A 22,939-nucleotide genomic window follows, 5' to 3' on the forward strand; every position below is an offset into this window, starting at 1 on the left:
CTTGGAAGATCCCTAGCTGATGAAAGAGCATCAGTGGACATCCAACATACATTAATTATACATGATGACCATGTTTGTGATACATTACCGCAAGCCAGCAAAATAGTTGCCCATCATTTTACAATGTGGGCTTTTTTTACATAACAAAGCAGACAAAGCAGTTCAAGGCCAAGTGTTTAACATACATAAGGCTTGTCCAACCATTAAAGGGTTGGATTGACCCAGGGGGGTCTGATCTCCAAGCTGATCCCTTTGCTATCTGCCAAGGGTTGTCCGGGCGCAATGCATGACAGCCATCTGAAACCACCGGCATGGAACCCCAGACCTGACCGCGCCCAACAGGACTGGAGCACAGGGAGAACTCCCAAAAGGCCTCTGTCGAGGAGGTGCCTCTGCCCCCCTACTGCCGTGTGATTGGCCAGAGGTTGTACGCCGGAGGGTGGCTCAGACAAAGCTATTGGACGAGGAGCTTCAGGAATGTAAATAAATGGCATTCCCTCAGCTGTGGGACACAGACAGGAAGCTGTGGCTCTTTAATTAAATAGATGCTGTCTCTCTCTCGTGCTCTCTCCCGCCCTCCAGCCTGCCTCCTCCCTTTCCCCCGCTCTGCCTCTCTTCCCCCTCTTATCCACACCCTGTTTGCTTGTTCTCCCTTTCATTACCTCTCCTACTGTCATTTCCTTTGCCGTTCTAAGAAAGAAAGGGGGAAGTTCTTAAGTTTCACAATTGAAACCTTACCAAAGGCTCTAGGTCGGATCTCTCACAAACAATAAGTAAACTAACACCCAAGTTGACGAATGGCATAAAGAAATATCTCAAAATAACAGTAAATAAATGGTTGGCCTTTGCGTACATGTGTAAGCATTATCTGTATAAATGTGCGTGTTAGTACAGACTTGAGGGCCTTCCTCCATCAGACCTCCGAGCACATTTTGCCGAGAAGTTGCCGGAGAACGTACCCCTAGCTCTGGGAGAACGTACCCCTAGCAGTGGGAGAACGTACCCCTAGCTCTGGGAGAACGTACCCCTAGCAGTGGGAGAACGTACCCCTAGCTCTGGGAGAACGTACCCCTAGCTCTGGGAGAACGTACCCCTAGCTCTGGGAGAACGTACCCCTAGCTCTGGGAGAACGTACCCCTAGCTCTGGTAGAACGTACCCCTAGCTCTGGGAGAACGTACCCCTAGCAGTGGGAGAACGTACCCCTAGCAGTGGGAGAACGTACCCCTAGCAGTGGGAGAACGTACCCCTAGCAGTGGGAGAACGTACCCCTAGCTCTGGGAGAACGTACCCCTAGCTCTGGGAGAACGTACCCCTAGCAGTGGGAGAACGTACCCCTAGCAGTGGGAGAACGTACCCCTAGCAGTGGGAGAACGTACCCCTAGCAGTGGCAGAACGTACCCCTAGCAGAGGCAGAACGTACCTCTAGCAGCTGCGTGGCCGTGGGCCTGCTCTCCGGGTTCTTATCCAGGGAGACCTTCACAAAGTCTCTAAACTCAGGTGACCTGGCCACAAAAAGAAGAACAAAAAGAAAGTCATCATTCCTCATCCAACCAACGGCAGGAATTAAGGACCGAGCGGTTTGGGCTGGGGAGGGGGGGGGGGGGGGGGGAGGGGTGGTGCGGTTGGGGATTGGGGGTGATTGTTTTCGTAAGATAACTTCATGGCGAAGCCCGGGGAGCACGAAACGTTCCAGGAATGCTGTGTCGGTTGAGAATGATGCATGGCTCTCCGGGGGGGTTATAGGAATTCTTTGACGCAGAGGTATTTCTTAATAATGATTTAAAAATGGTGCGTTCAGCAGTGCTGTCCAGGTCCTGACCCCACCCCCCCCCCCCCACCCCCATCATCTTCTATCCCCCAGCCGGCCGTCATAACTTCAGCTGGGGTGTGCCGACTCTTGCGCCCAGTGTTAGGAGACCAGTAATGGCTCCACTGAGAGACACAAAGCCAGTCTCGTTGAGTTAAAGCCTGGTCTCTTGGATAGGTATGGCTAAATAGCTGTTCAACAGGATCCCGGCCTGGGAAGATGGCTTGGGCTCTGAAGGAGAAGCTGAATGGTAGACGATAGGTTGTTTGGCTGCTGTGATACCAGAGAGCCTACTTTCCCGTTCTACCATGGAATCAGATAAGCTTGACAGAGCAAAGACCTGGACTTCTGGGAGATCTGGTTGTGTTGGTTGATTTTCTTTCCCAATCTTTATAGATAAGAGGTTCATTTACATTTTGCGGTTTCATTTGTTTACTCAATTTTACATTTATTTATCCAGGTTGAGATTAACATTACATTTTGAGATTAGATCTCTTGTGCCATGGTGACAAGGGCAAGCAGGGGAGCCCAGCACCAGGTAGAATACAACAAAAAAACATCCAACACACAACATAGGGCTGTTAAAGCGCCACCATGAAGTGCAGAGAACAGCCAATCGGGTTCTGTCTCCAAGTTAACAGCAGTAGCCCAGGAGGGTTGAATTGTAACCGGAGGGTTGCTAGTTCGATCCCCGGCTCCTCTTAGCTGGCTCTCGAGGTGTCCCTGAGCAAGCCTCACCCTGACTGCTCCCTGACGAGCTGGCTGTCGCCCTGCATGGTTGACTCCACCGTCGGTGTGTGAATGTGTGAATGAATGGTTGGAAGTCGCTTTGGATAAAAGCATCAGCAAAAACCCATAATGTATGTAAAGGGAACGGACCGTGCGAGCCCATGTTGTATGGTTCATGTTAGCCTCTCTCTCTCTCTCTCTCTCTCTCTCTCTCTCTCTCTCTCTCTCTCTCTCTCTCTCTCTCTCTCTCTCTCTCTCTCTCTCTCTCTCTCTCTCTCTCTCTCTCTCTCTCTCTCTCTCTCTCTCTCTCTCTCTCTCTCTCTCTCTCTCTCTCTCTCTCTCACCATCTGTGCGGATGGGACAGGCTGGGGGGCTCGGCCTTGGCTATCTTCAGCAGGACCCTCATTGGGTTGAGCTCGTGGTGCGGGGGCTCGATCTGGGCCAGCTCGATCAGGGTGATGCCCAGGGACCAGATGTCCGCCTTGTAGTCGTATGGCGCGTCCTTCATCGTCTCGCACATCACCACCTCCGGCGCCATCCTGGACACACACACACACACACACACACACACACACACACAGTGAGAGATCAGTTGCGAAAAAAAATTAAGTACTTGGTTGTGTAGCATCTTATCCTAGCTATCTTTGTTGTGTACGGTAAATGGTGCTTGAAGCTTGGTTATATCACTGTACCAAAAGTGATACATTGTTTCTCCTAACAAATGCTCTTAATGTAAGTCGCTTTTTGGATAGAAGCGCGCTAAATGTCCTAAATCTAAAAGTAAATAATGACAATGTGATGATAATGATATAAACGATAAGATGCACGCATTACAATAAAAAAATTAAGACATGAGCAACACATTGTGGGGAGTTAGAAGCCATCAGGGTTCTACTTGGAAGAGTTCTGTTGACGGACACTTCCGTGCCTCTCCAATAATCGGCTACCCTGCCTTCCATCGAGCATTGTGGGCACCTATTCCTTCACATTCCAGACAATACAGAGCACTTCAAAGCCATGTGCGTCACATGCAGAACGCTACTCCGAACGCTAAAGGTGTGGATCGACCCTGTCCCGCAGAAAGCTCTCCATGCTGATGTAGATGCTATCTGCCAGGGGGCTGTGGAGGCAGGGAGACACCTGCTGTCAGCGGTGCGGAGCCGTCCAGACCTCCAGACATGTGCAAACACCGGGCCCTGCGGTCACATCAGCACGTTGTGCTGACTGAGGCTGGCGCAACACGAGGGCCCCAGCGCTATAAACGTATTTACTCGACACGCTAAGCAACTTTATTGCTCCTGATCCTTGTTAACCTGGGGAGATACGTGTGTCCAGGCAGGGACCGGCGTGCTCCCATACTGCCGTTGTTCTAGTGTTGCGCAACGGGATGTTTACGTGGTAGTGCTTGGGGTGAGATTCCCTTGACTGGTAATCAGTAACCTGCCCTGTAAACGCTGCAGAGCCCAGGGACGCACCAAGGAACAAAGGTCCAGCACTGAGCTCTGAGGAGGGCAGCAGTGAGTGGTGGGGGTCGTGTGTGTGTGTGTGTGTGTGTGTGTGTGTGTGTGTGTGTGTGTGTGTGTGTGTGTGTGTGTGTGTGTGTGTGTGTGTGTGTGTGTGTGTGTGTGTGTGTGTGTGTGTGTGTGTGTGTGTGTGTGTGTGTAAACTTCAAAGTGCATCGTTACACACTTAGGAGAAACATAATGCATTCATCCAAAGAGTTACACAGCGTGAGATGGATCATCTTGAAGGCATGGCAGGTTGGGTGTCTTCACCCAGGGGAGTTGAGAGGCCCTACTCACCAGTACGGTGTGCCAATGAAGGAATCCCTCCTTTGTAAGGTTTTGGTGTTCTTTGCAGACACACCAAAGTCAGCTGAGGAAAAATAAGAAAAAGGAGCATGACGGGGTTAGCAGGACATTCCCCCCTAGAACGACGAGAGGTCGATTGATAACGTGGTTTACAGCCTTCTCTCCCTCCCTCCATTTCTGTTTTTGGGCCTTTTTTTAGTTGCTCCCGGATGGTGGGAGTGGAGTGATCAGTTTTCTTGCTCGTTAAAGTGTCATGATGACACCGTGCTGGGAGGGAGACGCGAGAACAGTTGAGTCATAGCAGGATAGCCCCCATGGCCCCCAGCTCACGGTATTGAGCGGTGTTTTGGGTCAGGATCACAACACATAACGGAGCCACCGCAGAAGGGAATGGTTGCAAAGGGAGTCCATTACAGTTGCAATAAAGTCGCTTGAATCCTTAGACGAATAAACTAACTCGGGGGGGACGAGAAGATAATGGATTCTTCATATTCAACGTGCAATGTTAGCAAAGGAAAAAGAAAAATATTAAAAAAAGAAAAGATCTTCTGCAAAACAATGTTTCCCTTCAACTTTAAACCTTTTCTGCGATATCACTCAAGATATGTTATCTGGAGGAAATGTAGAGAATGGTAGAGAATGTCTTTCTCTCACAATGAAAACGATTCCTTGGTTCATTTGCCACAGGGAGAGACGCCTGGCTCACCTCAGAAAGAGCTGATTGCCATCTGGGTCACAGACGAACCATTTAATGAGTTAGAGAGGCCGTTCCCAGTGATTAAGACTAGAGGAGGTGTCTCACAAACAAAACAACAGGAACCCAGACGTAAATACACGACCGGCCCTACTAAATAAAGCACAGCCTTTTAGGCATAGGGAAGAAATTAAGAACCTGAATCATATGTAGGCGAGAGGGGATTGAAGGGATCTTCTGGTGCTTCAATGGACTAAGCTTGCGTTGATAATCCATATTTAGTTCAATTCAAATTCTTTATTTGCTAAATGTATATGAAGAACTCAAATTCTAAGAACTTGCAATATAGGATATTACAACGCCTAGTTAAATGCTGAATCAACCCATTTCACAAGCTCAGTTTAATAAAAAAAATAGAATTCCAACTTTGGGTAATGCGATGTCAGCAGGTTTAAATCTAACACCCTAAAAAGCTGATCCATCATGTCAGGGAAACAAACACACACACACACACACACACACACACACACACACACACACACACACACACACACACACACACACACACACACACACACACACACACACACACACACACACACACCTTTCAATTTCCTCAACATCTCTCCGTCTGTCTGTTCGTCTGTGGTGCGGTTACATTTTCTTTAACTTTCCTTAACTTTGGGAGAGTGTTCGAGCTAGAATGTGTCGTTTTGCAACACTCCTTGTTGGCTATCCTCTGCAGGTGACCTTGTCTGAGTCAGGGGAGTGCGGAGCTGCGTCGGACTACATTCACATAGCACCGAGTACATGTGCCTGACACTCACACACCATGAGGAGTCTTTCGCATCCAACGGTTCTCAAAGGGGATGAGGTGGATGGAAATAGTTCACATTCTATATGTTCCTGAAAAATGAAAGCCAAAAGATGGATAGGGAATTTATATTCTGTTTGATATAAAAGTGGAACATGGCAGAAGTATATAAACCATGGGGAAAAAGTCAATTTAAAATGATGCAACATCCAAGAAAGACAAATCATCCTTCGGAACAAAAGTCAATAGTGAGGAGCGGTTTATGTTATTGCCTCTCAGACACTTTGAAGTATCTCGCCTGCTTTGTGGGCCAGTTACCATACAACATCTCCCATTACAACACTCAATATTCATCCACGCAAACTAAATTAAAACCAGATTGCAAAGGTGGCGTTACCATGGGGATAAGAAGTCACCCTTCTTCCTAAAGCTCGGCCAAAACAGATAATTCAAATCGGTTCGAATTTTAGCTGAAGCAACCCCTCAACCTCGTCCATAAACATCATCGTTCAGTCGAGCTAAGAACACGAACGTATCACGCGGTGTCTGTACCTAGCTTGATGTCACCGTCTAGCGTCAGTAGGATGTTGCCCGCCTTGAGGTCCCGATGGATGATCTTGATCTGGTGGAGATAGACCAGGGCTTCCAGCATCTGCCGACACACCACCTTGATCTGGGACTCGATCAGGCCCCGGTCCAGCTCTGGAGGACAGAGGAGGAGATTAGATCATCAGTGGATGGCCGGAAGGGTTCAACGTCACAACGTCACAACGGAACAACGGCGAGCCGTCTCTATCGAGTCCTGCTTCACATCGCCCCGTTTGAGTTGATGTTCTGAAGCAGTGGTTTTGACGAGCAGTGGGCCCTGGTCCTAAACTGGCCCACCACCAACCCAGAGAGACCCCGTGCCAGACCAGAGCAGAGCGGCGGCTCTCCGGCCTGTGTTTCGTTAGCTGCGCTGCGGCTACACCCGGCTGGGGACAGGGAGGGAGGGAGGGAGGGAGGGAGGGAGGAAGAGGATTTGTGGATTACGCCGTGATAACACACCAGGAAGGGGTTCCCACACCAGTCTCGGCGGCCTCATACACCTTCAAAGCCATGAGTTCAAAACATGGAATACATACACATGGGGGTGGGGGCCAAGGAACGCACTAGGGCATCACAAAGTCATCCAGGGGGTTATCCAACACGACCAAACGGACATCGGGTAACTGATCCCCAACACCTCTGCCGTCCATTGTGCTGTTCCATTTTTTTTTTTTTATCCGGTGAACGGTTCATTTATTCATTAATGAATAAAGTTGTTATCTATGTATGATGGAAATCAGAGTGTCTTCATCTGCCAACCTAGGTGAGTCATCATCGCTACACTGTAATGGAGTCATTCTCTCAATGAGACAGCATGGACTCCACCTTGAGAGGGCAGTGCGGGTCTCTGGTCTGTGACAGGTGTTTATGTGTGACCAAGAGAGAGAGAGAAGGAGGAGAGAAGGAAAGGGGTGGAGCCTCATGGCAGAAAATGGGAGGGGAGTGGACAGAGAGAGGTATAAATACAGGAGGTACAAAAATAAAATCTCTTCAGACGCCAAAGGAGGAACAGATCTCTCTCTCTCTCTCTCTCTCTCTCTCTCTCTCTCTCTCTCTCTCTCTCTCTCTCTCTCTCTCTCTCTCTCTCTCTCTCTCTCTCTCTCTCTCTCTCTCTCTCTCTCTCTCTCTCTCTCTCTCTCTCTCTCTCTCTCTCTCTCTCTCTCTCTCTCTCTCTCTCTCTCTCTCACACACACACATGTAATTTGTGTGAATACATTCTCACAGGATGAGGGCCTATGAGGGTGTGAGTGAGCAGTGAGGTGTAAAGTGAAAACCTACCAAGCATGGTGGCGTCTACAGCCCCCCCAGCGCAGAACTCGATCATGATCTGGAGGGAGGGAGAACAGGATTTTCACGTTCATGTCGTGTAGAAATAACATTTAGTTCTTCAGAATTAAAAAATTCTGAAATTTACTCTTAAAAGAAGACATTGTGAAGACATCAAAACACTGTTTAAAGTTTGTGTTCAACACTGTGCAAAGTTAACGCACAATTGTTTCACATGTCCAGACTTGGAATACTGAAAACATTGCAGGGGAATGAAAGTAAAAAGAGATTAGACCATCAACTTTATTGTCGTTGCAAAAGTACAAATAAGGTTGTGCGGCCAGAACAGACCCTTCCACTGTCCACAGAGGATCACCAAACCCCTTCCCGGGCTGCGAACGGGTCCTCAGTCACTGCCTCATGGAGACATACACACGGTCAGCGGTGATGTGCATTAAAACGTGATGTACGAGTCAGGGCTAAATGTCAGACGGTTCTACTCTGCACTCTTCCCTGCCAAGAACATACTGGGGCAGAAATAAGTTAAACAGAGAGAGAGACAGAGAGAGAGACATAGAGAGAGAGACAGAGAGAGAGAGAGAGCGGCAGAAACCTAGATCCCCACAGCAGTGAAGAGGGTTTTAGCCTTACAACCATGGGATACACTTGAGCAACATTTTGACGTGGCAGACATCCATACTCTGAACAATGGCCTCTTATGAACGCCATGCACGGACATCATTGTCTGCCAAGCGGTCCTATCACGTTACTCTCTGTGTCACAGACTTGTCAACCCATCCAACAGTTTGATTGTTTTGTTTGTCCAGAATCGATGACATGCTGCGAGCCTCCCTTAAGGCTTTTTAGAATCACTTCCTGATACACGACACCGTCACCTATCACTGACAGCAGTGAGTTAACCCGGAGGTTGACACAAGTGTCAAACATCTTGCATAAGACGCACCCATGAAACAATCACTCAAAATCAAATGTTTTAGCATTGTGTGACACTGACACACACACACACACACACACACACACACACACACACACACACACACACACACACACACACACACACACACACACACACACACACACACACACACACACACACACACACACACACACACACACACTTTTCTCCATTAGTGATTGTCAATGTAAGTCCTTGCTCCATTGCAATACATGTGACAAATTACACAATTGCCGGTCTGAATTTGATGCCCCTGTATCAAATTGTGTTGCAGGATTTGTCAATAACCTTATTTAAATGACATCCTGGTCAAAGTATGCAGGACATTCTTCATGACCATGCCTTACAAACTAAGTTTGTGTGAGTTGAACTTGTTTCAATGAATCAACGCAGCCACACCAGGGTCTGTGTTTATCCAGACAACCCCCCGCTCCCACCCCCCGCTCCCAGGACCTACGCCAGGCCACTGCATAGTTTCTGTCACTGCTTTTGGATGTAATCTGGGTGAGGTCGAGGGCATGATGTCGTCGCTTTGAAGCGATGCGATCCGACCGGCCGGACTACATTCAGCCTCAATCATCACAGACACGCACCACACACAGACACGCACACGCACACACACTTTGATATGACACAACCCGGATGACGACATCACGTGAAGACAGGTGCCCTGCCCTATAATAAAAGCCCCATAAAACAAACCTACAACGTTAGTCACCGTGGCACGTCGCTTTTATTGGCTTAATTGGTTTATTCTGGGAGGGCAGAAAGTCAACACAGGTGACGTGAAACTATTATAAAGTATTCATAGGATTTCTAACTTCTGCCTTTTACAGTATATGGAACCCGAATGTATAATGTTACACTCACACATATCATTTAGAATGTTAACAATTACTCTACTGTTCCAAAGTTTGGAGTCACCCAGGGGTTTTAATCATCAATTACTCTTTTAACATGATTAGCTAAACAATGTACCATGAGAACAAAAGAGAGATGGTTGTTGAAAATGGGCCTCTATACACCTGCTAGAACAGTCCTTTACCACATTAACAATGTGTGGACTGTATTTCGGATTTTTTCAATGTTATCTTCATTGAAAAAAACTGTGCTTTTCTATAAAAAATAAGAGTGACCCCAAAACACATTGATACAAATGTGATCGCACAAGCTTGTTTAGGTACGAAACCGTAAAGACTGCCCCGCCAATCAATCTTCACCTGTCCCCTTTCATCCTCCTTTACGACATTCTTGCTCTCTACAGGAATGCGAGGCTGAACCCCAGTTAGACGTTCAGAGAGTCTCAGATGACCTGCAGAAACCTTCCAAGAAACAACGCCGAGACCCGAGTGTGTGGGCCTGACTTCATCCACCGCCCAGGTCCTTCCACTGGGAGTTCACACTTCCTCAGGAATCAAGGCTGAGGAGTCCCTGGCAGGTTTTCAATAAGAAGAACCTCTTCTTCGTGAAAACAGGAAAGACTGCATGCCCCGTGTGTGTCCCCGCGAAGAAAATAACATTCCGTGAGAAAAAGACATCAAGGCGGAGCATTCATTTGCGACCCGTCGTTCATGACTTATTCATGGATGATGCGTCGTCTCAGAAATGTGTGCCTTGGTATGTTTGACAAATGTCACGATGCTGACGGATAACAAAGGCCCAGCATTCACAAGAGATGAACCTATCATTCACGTCCCCCTCTGGGTGAGGGAGTCCGGAGAGCTGGAGAGATGGAGGATGGACTCCAGCTCAGCAGAGATTGGGAGTCCAACCGACCACACCAAGACACAATCAAATGGAAAGAATATCACAAGAAGGACATACCATCGATAGATAGGGTTATCTTCAGCACAGCACATTGCCTTCTTGGTGTGAGGCAAAAAAGACAGCTGATTAATGATTGCGATGCAGAATGGTATGAGATCGAAACAAGAACCAAACCCTCATCCGTCCACATTGTTTGTCTCATAAAAATAACAAGAATGATGTCGTTGTCATTGACATAATTTCCAAATTGGAATTGATCACATGAGTGAAATCAATGCAGTTGCATTGTTGCTACTGATGATTGAATTTGCCTGATAAAGACTACTATAGAATCAGAATGCAGTCCTTACAGTAAACATTTAGGGTTAGGGTTACATCGATCCCATCCTGAATAAACCCATTACAGAGACACTCTTTACGTGTCTGTGACACACAACATAAAAAAGAGGGTTCCGGTAGCGAGGAAATCAGATCAGAAACCGTTGAACTGGCAAAAGCGCTGAATCGCTTCATCTCCTGAGCTAGCATTGTTAAAGTGCCCCGTACGCTGTGATACAACTACACACCGCTCTGATGGCCGGTAATCATGAACCACATCAAGGGGCTGCTATTGTTTCGACTCCTCTTTGTGTTTCATTCCAACCTTCTGCCATAATTTGACCTATCCTCATACTTTACTTAGCACCAATCTCGACCATTGCTGTGGATCTAAGGCCCACTTGGTTACTCATGCATTAAGCAGCGCGGCCCGGGTTGGTAGACCACATTGTTCTTGCAGAAGAACACAAACAGCCCTTCTCTTGCCTGTGGTATTTCTCCAGCAGCCCCCCCCCCCCCCTTGTAGTGTGTGTCCATCTGTCAGAAGGAGTGGGTAGGCAGTGGAATGTGTGGCGCTTGGCCAGCACAGCCAGTCCAGCTGAGAGGAGCAGAAGGTACGGAGACAGACTGGGGTGGGGATCATCTTCTGTCATGGTGTGCTAGCCACCAGACTACTGTATGTCACATTGTGCAAAAACAGTCAATAATGTCTACTACAGGATGGGTAGTCTGTCATTCTGTGTTATGACACAGAATGTGTTTGGACAAATTGTTAGATTAACCTATCCCGACCCACTTATAACACCCATTACTGTTCCCACTGTACTGTAACCCCACCTTGGTTCTTACCAACAGAAGGCGAGATACAAGTGCATGCAGATGATTGGAGAGCTGGTTATGAAAAGCAGCAATGGTTTAACTGCACGGGAAATGGGGGTTCGGCCAGAAATAGTCAACAATGTCCACTCGGCAGACTCTGTTGCTGACTTTGAAGTTGTACATGAGACTTGAATTGTTTTGTTCAGGGGCCATAGGTAGCTTACAGAGGTACGATTTGCCCCATGTGCCGGTGTTCTGAATTGGATATGAATGCTTAAGAAAGTTGATTGTTCAGCACAAAACAATACAAAGTGTAGCTTTTTCTGTACAGCACAGCCTTCAGTTTTATTTAGTGAAGTAAAAAATGAAATGAAGATGCAAACATTTTGTTCTTGATCTAGTTCTACGGTCATTTAATAAGCAATAAGACTTCTACACCATGAATTTGACAATTACGACAACCTATTACTAAATGTTATTGTTATTGCTGTTGTGGTCGTCGCAATGTATGTCATAGGAATTTTGCTGTTATCATTATGTAATGACTCGTAAAATCCTGTTTATTGATCATGGATTATAAATGGCATTTGAACTTTGAATCTATTGCCACTGTTCTAAGAAAGTTCCAACACTGACAACCCTAAGAAAGGTGCTGTAGGTCATATTCAAGAGTTATCACTTGATAGGCCTCTGATAGAAAATCCAAAGCCATTTGTTTTCAAATACTGAGTGAAATTCTCGGAACTGTGTGCTCCGGCCTGAACCCACAGCTGCCTCTGTATGAAAAGATTTAGATTTAGACTGGTCCAAATAATTTCTGACCAATCACAGGACCTGTTTTGTTCAGCTTGCCTGTCAATCATAGGTGTGTGGAAGGCAATACTTCCCAATGGCGGAGAAATGGCGAGAGGGAGGGAGCAGAGAGGAGACGGGGGCATTTTTCTATCTTTACCAAATGCAGCTTTAACTCACCACGACTCTAAAGAAACAGAAGGTGAAAGTAGCCTGCCCTGCCTTGCTTTTTAAATCATGATTATTAAAGGAAATCACGATCACTCACACCTGATATGGGCACAACCGGACACATTAAAAACACACCAACATCTCAGTCACTATGCTGTCATGTACCCGGATGCCCCACCCTTAATTCTGTGAACCCTGAACTGTCAAGTAGCTTTGAATTAATGCTACAAAACAACATATGTGCATGCCCAAACCCGGACAAAACATCTTTTTCATGTTGAGCAACAGCATATCAAGTCCCCAGTGGGTACGAGTACCAACGGTCCTTTGGTTTTACACCACTTTGTAATCCGGAGATATTCAATGTCAACTTCTTGCGTGATTCATGGAGTTATTTTCATTGGCCGTGGTGACTTGGCAGATTACAGAGTGAGGTGCACTGCGCTCAACAAGAGAGAGAGGAGGCAAGCGAGACGCATGTATAAAAATAACAAAAGGCCACACATATAAGGCCGATCTGGATGATCCAGATAAGGTCATCGTGGGTCAGCATCCTCTCGCTCTTAATTGTCTAAGTAATGTACACAATAGGCCACTAAGCCATCATCTTGCTTCATGGGTTATTCATAGGAGTTCTTAGATCCAACGAATGAACTCCTAGGACTTACAGGTGAAACCAGCTGTTTGGAGGAATGGAGCAAACACTCTGCAAGCCTTTTACCTTCTAAAACTCTCCTGTCTCCTCTTGTGTGTCCGAGCCAAGTAATGATTGTTTCAAAATCTCCTTAAGTGTGTATAAAAGTTAAGCATTAACGTACAGTGAACAGTGGAATTCTACTGGACTAGTGGTAATAATTTGAAGTGCAACTCTGACTGGGGAATTGTTTGCATGATTCAACTTTACTGTTTGATCAGTTGTCAAGACGACCTGTCAATCAGCTCCAAAGACACATCGTCAGACAATGCAGACAAAGCTATAGGGGCAACAACTGCGAGACAAAGGAGAGAATGATGTTAGGGACTCACCCAGAGTTTGTTTTCATGGTAGAAAGCATCGAGTAGCTTTACGATGTAGTGGTGGTCACATTTAGCCAGGATGTCAATCTCCACCATGTAGTCCTCCAGCTCTTCCTCCGATTTGGTGTCAATGACTTTGGCTGCAGCCAGAACCTGTGTCTCCTTGTTCCTGGCCTGGGACAGACAAACAGAACCAACGTTAGAACCAGGCTAAGAATGTGTCGGGTGCTGGCTCTATCAATCATACACTTGAAATGACCTTGGAAATGTATGTATTATCAAAATACATAGGGCAATCCATCTTATTAATGCACACGACACAATGTAGGCCATATGCTTTTGACTGCAAAACTAGTTTTCATAGGAAAATTTTCCAACTGACCATTGACGTGTATGGAAGAATATCAGAAAGAAACAGTGGATTTGTTTATTTCCCGATGCAGTTCTCCTTTTTCATGAAGTTACAATACTGCACGAATCACTCAATTACCAATAATAACATGGCCTACAAAGACCCTCCCATTCCTGTCAGATATACTTACTCATATGCAGCACGAGAACGAGAGGAAGTGGTTAGGTAGAAAACAAACTTGCCACAATCAGAGAGAAAGACGGGGGAGGCCCAGAGCATTGAACCATCTGACTTCATGCAGTAAAGCCTATTTAACCAACTGACTTCATGTAGCAGGGTCAGGGACTATTTAACCAACTGACATCATGTAGCAGAAACTATTTAACCAACTGACTTCATATAGCAGAGACTATTTTACCAACTGACTTCATGCAGCGGTTTCAACCAACCAACCTCAGGTAGCAGAGACTATTTTTATTCAACCAACTTACCTCTGGTAGCGGAGACTATTCAAACAACTGACCTCAATTAACTACAGGCTATTCAACCAGCTGACTTCAATAAGAGGCTATTCAACCAACTGACCTCAAGTAGTAAGGACTATTCAACCAGCTGACTTCAATTAGAGACTGTTCAACATATACTTGAAGTAGTAGTGACATCAAAATGTATGGCTTTAAAATCCACAAAGAACCCTTGGTTTAAAAATAGGCTTGTAGCATTTTCACACCACTTCATCTTATAGTACAATCAACAAATCTTAACATGCGCACAGCTCCATTCCATTGCTTATTAAGGCAACAATGGAAGAAAGCAAATAGGATGACGTATTGGTTTTTTCTTCATTTAGACATTAGAGTACTGCTGCATTCAACCATATAGTACACAAGCAAATTGAGATGCACCATTCCAGTGATGTGAAATGCTAGTCTGGTGTGGAAGCAGTGAAATGTAGACATTGACTTGCCAATTGCCATAGGTTATGATTCCCTTGAAACTATGCCCAAGAGCCGCTCTGATAACCATACCAAAAGCAGTTTTGCCTTTCGTTTATCTGGAGTGAAATGACAGCAGCCCATTGTGTTGTGTGGTTCAGACTTGGAATGTGTTGAATGGAGGTTTCAGTTCTCCAGGGGAAGCGCTCCTGTATGAATCATAAGCTGCTAATACACATTCTAGGTTTTCAGGAAGTGATACCGCTATTTTGGTAAGTGTTGCATATAAAGGCAACCTTACACCAATTGTTATGCTTAACTTGTATACAACTAGTTGAATAAATCCAGAACCACACACTTTCTCGATAATGTGTCTTTAAACGTGTTTCTTTAAGGGAAATATAACCACAAATCAAAAGATTGCACAGTAGAGCTTAGTTTCATCAAGATGGAACCAACTTGTATAGATTAGACAACCCATCCACGCTATGACCTTCTCAATTCATAGAATCTCATCAAAAGACGAATCATTGCTCCCTCAAAATAAATAAAATGTGTCTCAACACACATAATCAAAAACAAAGCATGTTGCTCAAAGCACATGTCGTCTACTGTGTGGATAAGATGAACAACAGGAAGAGGAAGTCCACACCCTCTCATACCAAACGTGGAGCAGGAGGAACCACTACACACAATAGATGACACAATTTTCCAAAGCAACACTTACACACACACACACACACACACACACACACACACACACACACACACACACACACACACACACACACACACACACACACACACACACACACACACACACACACACACACACACACACACACACACACACACACACAAAAGACTGTATATTTAAATTCTGAAAATGTGATGGGGGGGGGGGGGGGGTGTCAAAGCATTATTTATTTAATGACTTTAAATACATCATGTTGTGTGTTCTTGTGTGATATAATGGAGCTCAAGAGACTTCCCAGCTCTACTTGTCCTGTAGCTTGGGAATGACTGAATGGGGAGTATTGATGACATTGATGAAGGTGTGGTATAAGCAATGTTGCATTGAGCTCTAGAATACCTCAGCAAAACAGCACTTTGGTAGGAACAAACCATTCTAGCCGTGACTGAAACTAGCCTTTCCACACCTTCAGTATGCATGGCAAAAAATAATAAAAACATGGATTGAAAACACTTGACTTGATTGTTAAAGACATTGTGCCATCATGGAAATGTTGTGACATGGCTGGTTGAATGGCATCCATGGGAAACACGGAAAGCCACCACTATGGTTGCACAATAAGTTAACACGGTATCACGGAGAGTGTTTCTTGAGTTTCAAAAAGCACAGGAAGTCACCAAACCCACATAGAACGAGGAGGAGGAGGAGGTAATGAAGAGGATTATGATAGCAGTGATCAGTAGCGGATGGCTCCTGATTTCCCCAAAGTAAAAATTCCGCTGAATAATGTATTCAAAATTAAAGCAAATCAAAAAGTAATAGGAGTGCTAAAATGACAATGCACATCTGGATTGATCGTGGTATTGCAATCTTAAATCGCATGTGTAAAGTTTGCTTTATAGGAAGTACTGCAAAAAAATCGAGGGATGAGACAACATGCAGCAGCTGGATCTTGAGACATATGGCAGGTGGCAAGATATAGCTGGTGTGTGAAGAAGGGCCAGGTTGGTGTTTGTCTGCGAGAAAACGTGCAACAACGTTCAAATAAACGGTGTGTGTGTGTGTGTGTGTGTGTGTGTGTGTGTGTGTGTGTGTGTGTGTGTGTGTGTGTGTGTGTGTGTGTGTGTGTGTGTGTGTGTGTGTGTGTGTGTGTGTGTGTGTGTGTGTGTGTGTAATGGACCTTGGTGCCAGACTGTGGGAAAACATCTGAACAAACACAAAATATGGACCACAAGGCAGGGGCGGGCGGACACACACACACACACACACACACACACACACACACACACACACACACACACACACACACACACACACACACACACACACACACACACACACACACACACACACACACACACACACACACACACAAAATGGCAAAGCATCAATCATGTTAGGTGGTCAGGTGAGACGCATTTCACTACAGGCTAGGGAAACCTCACAAGACAACTGCCACTAGCCCTTCTCTCCCTACTCTTCTTATTCCTACTGTGTCAGGAGTCTTGTGGCTGACAGTGTGAAAAAAACACTAAAAACTAGGGCAGGGACTTGGGAATTCTTCCCAAAGGCCCTATAAATACAAGTCCTGCCACGGTGCCTTTTCTGAACACTACAGAGACATCCTTTTGGCTTTTTCTCCAAACACCCCAACTCTAATTAGAGCCCACTGTGGAGGGCTTCTGTGTTAAAATAGACAAGGGGTGGGCTTGCTTTTCTCCAGCGTTGCGCTAGCCAGGCCAGAGAGACTGTAGTAGAGGGTAAACAAACATGGTTTCCGTGGTCACCACGGGATGGGGTCACCACGGGGCGGGGTCACCACTGCGTTAACACACGGACCCCCATGACTTCTCAAGTGATTTACAGCGGCTGACATGTGACCCAGACGCATCCCGGAGGAGGCGTTGAGTTGTGGACGCCTCCAGATATGAGGGGGAGGGAGTCTAACGGTTAGGGGCTTCGGTGGGGACGCGTGTTCACGTCATTGACGAGAAACCGATGTATATGCCACCGTGTCGCTGTAAATAACCAATAACATAATGTTAATGTTAATAATGAATGTCTCTGAAGAGACTACCCATGTCCATTAGAGATCACTCATGCATTATGCATGTACTGCAGACTCGATCTCCCCAGGGTGAAACACGCGGAACAGCGTCGGCCTAAGCCTGATTCTGGGAAGTGTGTGTCTGAGTGCAGGTTCAAAATTCTAAGCATGTGTAAGTACATTTTAAAGCAACACTGCACAGGGGAAATAACAGGGAGACGCCCAACAGTTTCTAGCGGTGTGACTTTAAGGCTTGTGTATGTTTGTGTGACTATATGGCCCGTGTGTGTGTGTGTGTGTGTGTGTGTGTGTGTGTGTGTGTGTGTGTGTGTGTGTGTGTGTGTGTGTGTGTGTGTGTGTGTGTGTGTGTGTGTGTGTGTGTGTGTCTTTATGGCCTATGTGTGAGTGTGTGTGTGTGTCTTTATGGCCTGTGCGTGTGTGCGCGTGTGTGTGCGCGCGCGCGCGCGCGCGCGCGCGTGCGTGTCACAGACAAGGGGAGAGCTATGCATTAAGAAGAGCCATGAGTTCCTCAAACCTCTGCGACTTCACTAAGCCCATCGTCCCACAAAGGGACCGAAACATGTCACCCACCAAACTGGCTCTGACCGGCCCCGGGGCCGTCCGAGCACAAAGAACCGAGCAGGGGCCTCGCTTCAACAACAATCGTGTTGCGGATTCCACACTAAATGCTGGTACACAGATACGAGATGAAATGTGCATGCCTGCCTACGACCGCAGTGTGTCTCAACACCTCTTAATCCACTTGGAATTTGCAGTGACGTAGTCAATTGTGATTTAAATGCCTGGTTGGTGGGTGGGTGGAGACGGTAGATTCACTACCACCTGACGAGTGGGTGTGTCGAGGTCAGGAGTGGGAAATATGATATTTTTGTGTGTTCGGATGTAGTTTAAAGAGCATGGACTAAAAAGAAAGAGAATAAAAGTATAGGCTGAAGACATGCCAACTCTTTAAGGGTTTAAGATTCACTATACCCATCATGATTGAGATATCAGGGACACATTTCCTTACTTTTACCATTCCCGTTTCAATACTCACAAACTGCTTAGTGTACTAGCACAATGAATGCTCCAAAGTCGCATTTCCACATTTTTGCAATAATGCTGAACACAACGCAACGCCAATCAGGGTTGTTTATTAAACTGCTACCCTGGCTGTCCTTGCTCATTTCCTTATTTCACATTTGGAATGGTCAGCAGAAATGTGTTTCAGAAAGTGAAGCACAATGTGCCGGGGTTGGACTGAATTGCCTCATCATTGTCACTGCAGTACGCCCTTTGGTTCCCCATCGTCTCTCCGCCCGCACTTGTAGATTTATGTTTGCCTTCAACCCACCTTCCCACTGACCATAGAATGCATAAACAAACCCCGGACCCCCGGTTGCAGCTCAAGAAAGGGTTAAAACTGTATAAGGGTCAGTCAGTGACCTGTAACATAAGTGAACAAACATATGTGCAAGAACAGACGCTTATTTAGTGCCATATAGTGACACACACACACACACACACACACACACACACACACACACACACACACACACACACACACACACACACACACACACACACACACACACACACACACACACACACACACACACTTTATTATGTGGTGGCTAATATTTCCTTAATTCGCTCGAGGCACAAGTGTAAAGTGGACAGGCTGGATCACTGCACATAACTATGGAGAGAAATGTCTCTGGGGTCATTAACCTTCAGGTTGTGCCTATGGTAGCACAGAGAGTGCTGATGCCTGCATTTTCTGCCTGCAGAAGGCGTGTTGCAGTCAGTGGTGTGTGTGCATGTGAGTGAGTGAGTGTGTGTGCATGTGAGAAAGTCAGTGAGTGACTGTGCATGTGACTGAGTCAGTTAGTGTGCGTGAGTGAGTGAGTTTGTGCATGTGAGTGAGTGAGTGGGTGAGTACGGTACCCTGTACATCTCCTTGCTTGTGTGAACACAATGCTAATCCCCAAAGCGCTTGTGAAGACATGGGTTGGCCTCCCGTCCTCCTGATGCCCCAGAAGGAGTCCAGGAGCCGCTGCTTGGCAGCCATTATGAGGACATGGTGTCGCGACAGCACAGGGCCCTGGTGTCACAGCCTTCGTGTCAAGCCTGTTTGTTTCCCCTGGCCTGCTGTCAACATGTGTTGTTACTAGGAGATCAGTTTGTGTGTGTGCAGGCTTAAATCCCTGCCAGCTGTAGGATATATTCTATGCATAGGCAGTGGATGACGGATAGAAGAGGTCTCTGTGGAAAACACGTGTTATTTTGTCAATGGAGGACAGAGGTACATATTGAGAATAATTTACTTTGTATTGTTCTCCATCGCTCATCCAACATCAGATATCTTTTGTTCCAATTAAGAATGGTAATAAGTGTTTTCACAATGTGGGAAAATGTATCATTTATTGTGATGTGATATGTTCTGTTTTGTAATCCTAATCCTAGAGGTAAATATGGCGACCTCCGTGGGGGCAGTACATAGCTCATTATAGATTGTGTATCTTCAAACTGTCCTTATTTTAATCAAAAGGAGAATCTACAATGCAACTTCTTTTCTGAGATTGCTTCAAAGTTAAACGAGACAGGGAAGAGTTGAATTACATTACTGAGTAATTTCAGTCAGAAGATTACCCCCACAAAACCTTCATATCCTCAATAATAACAGAAACCAACTGAGGGATTGTTTATCTTGACACTCATTAACGCTTAGTTATTATTTCAACTGCGACAACATTATCTCTTAAACACACACACACACACACACACACACACACACACACACACACACACACACACACACACACACACACACACACAGACACGTTAGCTATGACAGGCATGAAACCGCCACGTGTCTCGTTTGTGAAACGTCCATATCTAAAAATCACCTGCGGCTGCCGAGGAATTTATATGGTGCAACAAGTACTGTAGCGACCGGAAGCCCGTTGAATCTTCTGTACATTTCGTGATTATAATGCTGGTTTCTGAATATTTTCCAATGATTACATCGTTGGTCATGACTTATGAGTGGGTTACTTATGACAAAACTTGATGAATAACCTCAAAGCAACATTTCAATGAATCATCTGTTTAGGCCCTTTGTTCAGAACAAAGCCCAAGAGTACGTGCCCTAACATTTATTTAAAAGCACTTTCGGTCCATCTCAGCCCACCCATTTGTAACCTTTTCACTGGTTCCCCCTCATATCGACCGGTATAGCCTTCCACGGCTCCAAAACCACCAGATCAAATGAAAGCCGCTGAGAAATGTGCTGCAGCATTAATGCAGAGAGGACGTGTGCCTGCTACGACAGACCTTTCAGAGAGGAAGCTGAGGGGGACTCCCACGCCCGCCCTGCCCCCCCCCCCCCCCCCCCCCCCCCCCCCCCCCCCCCCCCCCGGAGAGAGGGCTCTTATCGTCAGGCCCCACGCGGCTGCTCCTCTAGATTAGAGACCCTTGAGACGGCCACGTCTCCTGGTCCTCTGGCATAGGCTCTGCCAAGGGTCAACGGTACCAAGGACTCAGATCTAGATAAACACGAGTAGAAGAGTGTATTCAAATGTAGCCTTGAGCTTCATAGACTTGCTAAAAGGAGGGTATGGGCCAGGTTTTTGGGCCCCATATCGAGCAGTTCATTTCCAGCGAAGCCATGGCTTCACATGGCAAATGAGTACAAAACTCCTACTCTGAAAAGTCTGAATGACCAAAAAAAAAAAAGTCTGGTTCTAACGCTTGGAGGAAATGGTTATGGGCAGTCAGCAGCCACTGCGCAAACACACGGAGCACAGAGTCTTAACTGCAGGGCTGTGTGCATTCTCCTCTCCCTGCGGATGCAACTTGCGGCAACAGCAGGGCCACTGAGTGTCTATGGAGACGCTGTCTCTGAAGCTGCAGCGGTGCGCGTGGGCCCTGAATGAACTGAAGGAACCGTTTGACTCCTCATGCTTCTATGTCAGACACAAGTATTATTTCACAACCAAACAAGACCTCACCTGTACAGCAGTGCGCGCACACACACACACACACACACACACACACACACACACACACACACACACACACACACACACACACACACACACACACACACACACACACACACACACACGGTCATGACTTGTCTGAATAAGATAAGTGTGTTGGAGAGTAAAGAGTGAACTAAAGGATAGTGGAAATTAATGTGGGGGGGGGGAGCAGGAGGCTTCAGAGAGCAGGTCAAATATGAGGCTGAACTGCCCATGCACGGTAAACATGCACCCTACAGCCCCCAACTCAACTTTAAATCAACTACTTTTAAAGAGCAGCATTTTTGACAAAACATGATTAACTGGAATGAAAAGCACTGCTGCTATTGACATGTTGGCTCTCATAGTGATAAGGATTATAAACATCCCACTGGTATAGTGTTCTGGTATAGTGTGTTCTGCATAAGCTCACTGGAGACCAGTATGGAATGTGCCCCTGGCCAAGAGAGGTACAACGAAACGGCTTTTGGCAAACTTGTACATCACCCAAGGTTGTTTACATGAACGGGTTTTGTAATCAATGCTGGTGCCACATTGATTGTAGGTATGAAAAACAAAAGAGGGGCTTTCCTTCCATATTTGCAACACACACACACACACACACACACACACACACACACACACACACACACACACACACACACACACACACACACACACACACACACACACACACACACACACACACACGCGTTATTGATTGCATTTATATGTCATTGAATTGAAGCACTCAGAAACAACACTGATGTCCACACTGAGAGAGAAAGTGTTTCCATGACTAAAGACACACATGGAGTGTGGGGAGGCGTTGAATGAGGATGATAGCCCTGATGTTTGAGAGCACACAGGAAGTCCACCCCTGAAGCCTTCCCACAACTTCCTGCCGACAGTCCAATCCCCCTCGTTCTCCCTTGTGGAGCATTGAGGCCAGATGGCGGCAGGTGGAGGCCAGGCCCACCACTGTCTACACTGGGCAGACTAAGGTCTTTGATATTCTGCAGCCATCACTGGAGCCATCACTACTTGGGGTCAAATCCATTTGTTATCATGAGTAGATTGATGAAATCAAGAATTTAGATACTCCAATTTTTTTTTATTATTACTACAAAAACAATAATCCTGGCCCCTAATGACGACAATAGCAATGCATCGTCCATCCATGACTCAATCATCCCTTGGATCATTTAAGCACTTTCCTTCAGCAATTGATTTTGGGGAATGGGACAGGAAGATCTAATGATGGCTCCAGCGAAAAGGTTCTTACCACACTACAGTGGGAAATAAAAGGGGAAGGG

General features: G+C 46.2%; 1 protein-coding gene across 2 annotated transcripts in view; it reads right to left on the reverse strand.

Annotated features, from left to right (window-relative positions):
- Positions 1–22,939, reverse strand: part of stk10 (serine/threonine kinase 10) — a 48,735-nt gene that overhangs the window by 22,989 nt on the left and 2,807 nt on the right. For both annotated transcript variants that reach the window (XM_030362474.1, XM_030362473.1), the window contains exons 2-7: positions 13,580–13,744; positions 7,723–7,771; positions 6,409–6,558; positions 4,340–4,412; positions 2,882–3,076; positions 1,422–1,503 (exon numbers count right to left, since the gene is read on the reverse strand). In XM_030362474.1, coding sequence (XP_030218334.1) covers positions 1,422–1,503; positions 2,882–3,076; positions 4,340–4,412; positions 6,409–6,558; positions 7,723–7,771; positions 13,580–13,744 — 714 coding nt within the window. The remainder of the gene's footprint in view (positions 1–1,421; positions 1,504–2,881; positions 3,077–4,339; positions 4,413–6,408; positions 6,559–7,722; positions 7,772–13,579; positions 13,745–22,939) is intronic.

Source organism: Gadus morhua, chromosome 7, assembly GCF_902167405.1.
Source record: "Gadus morhua chromosome 7, gadMor3.0, whole genome shotgun sequence".
Classification (NCBI taxonomy): Eukaryota; Metazoa; Chordata; class Actinopteri; order Gadiformes; family Gadidae; genus Gadus; species Gadus morhua.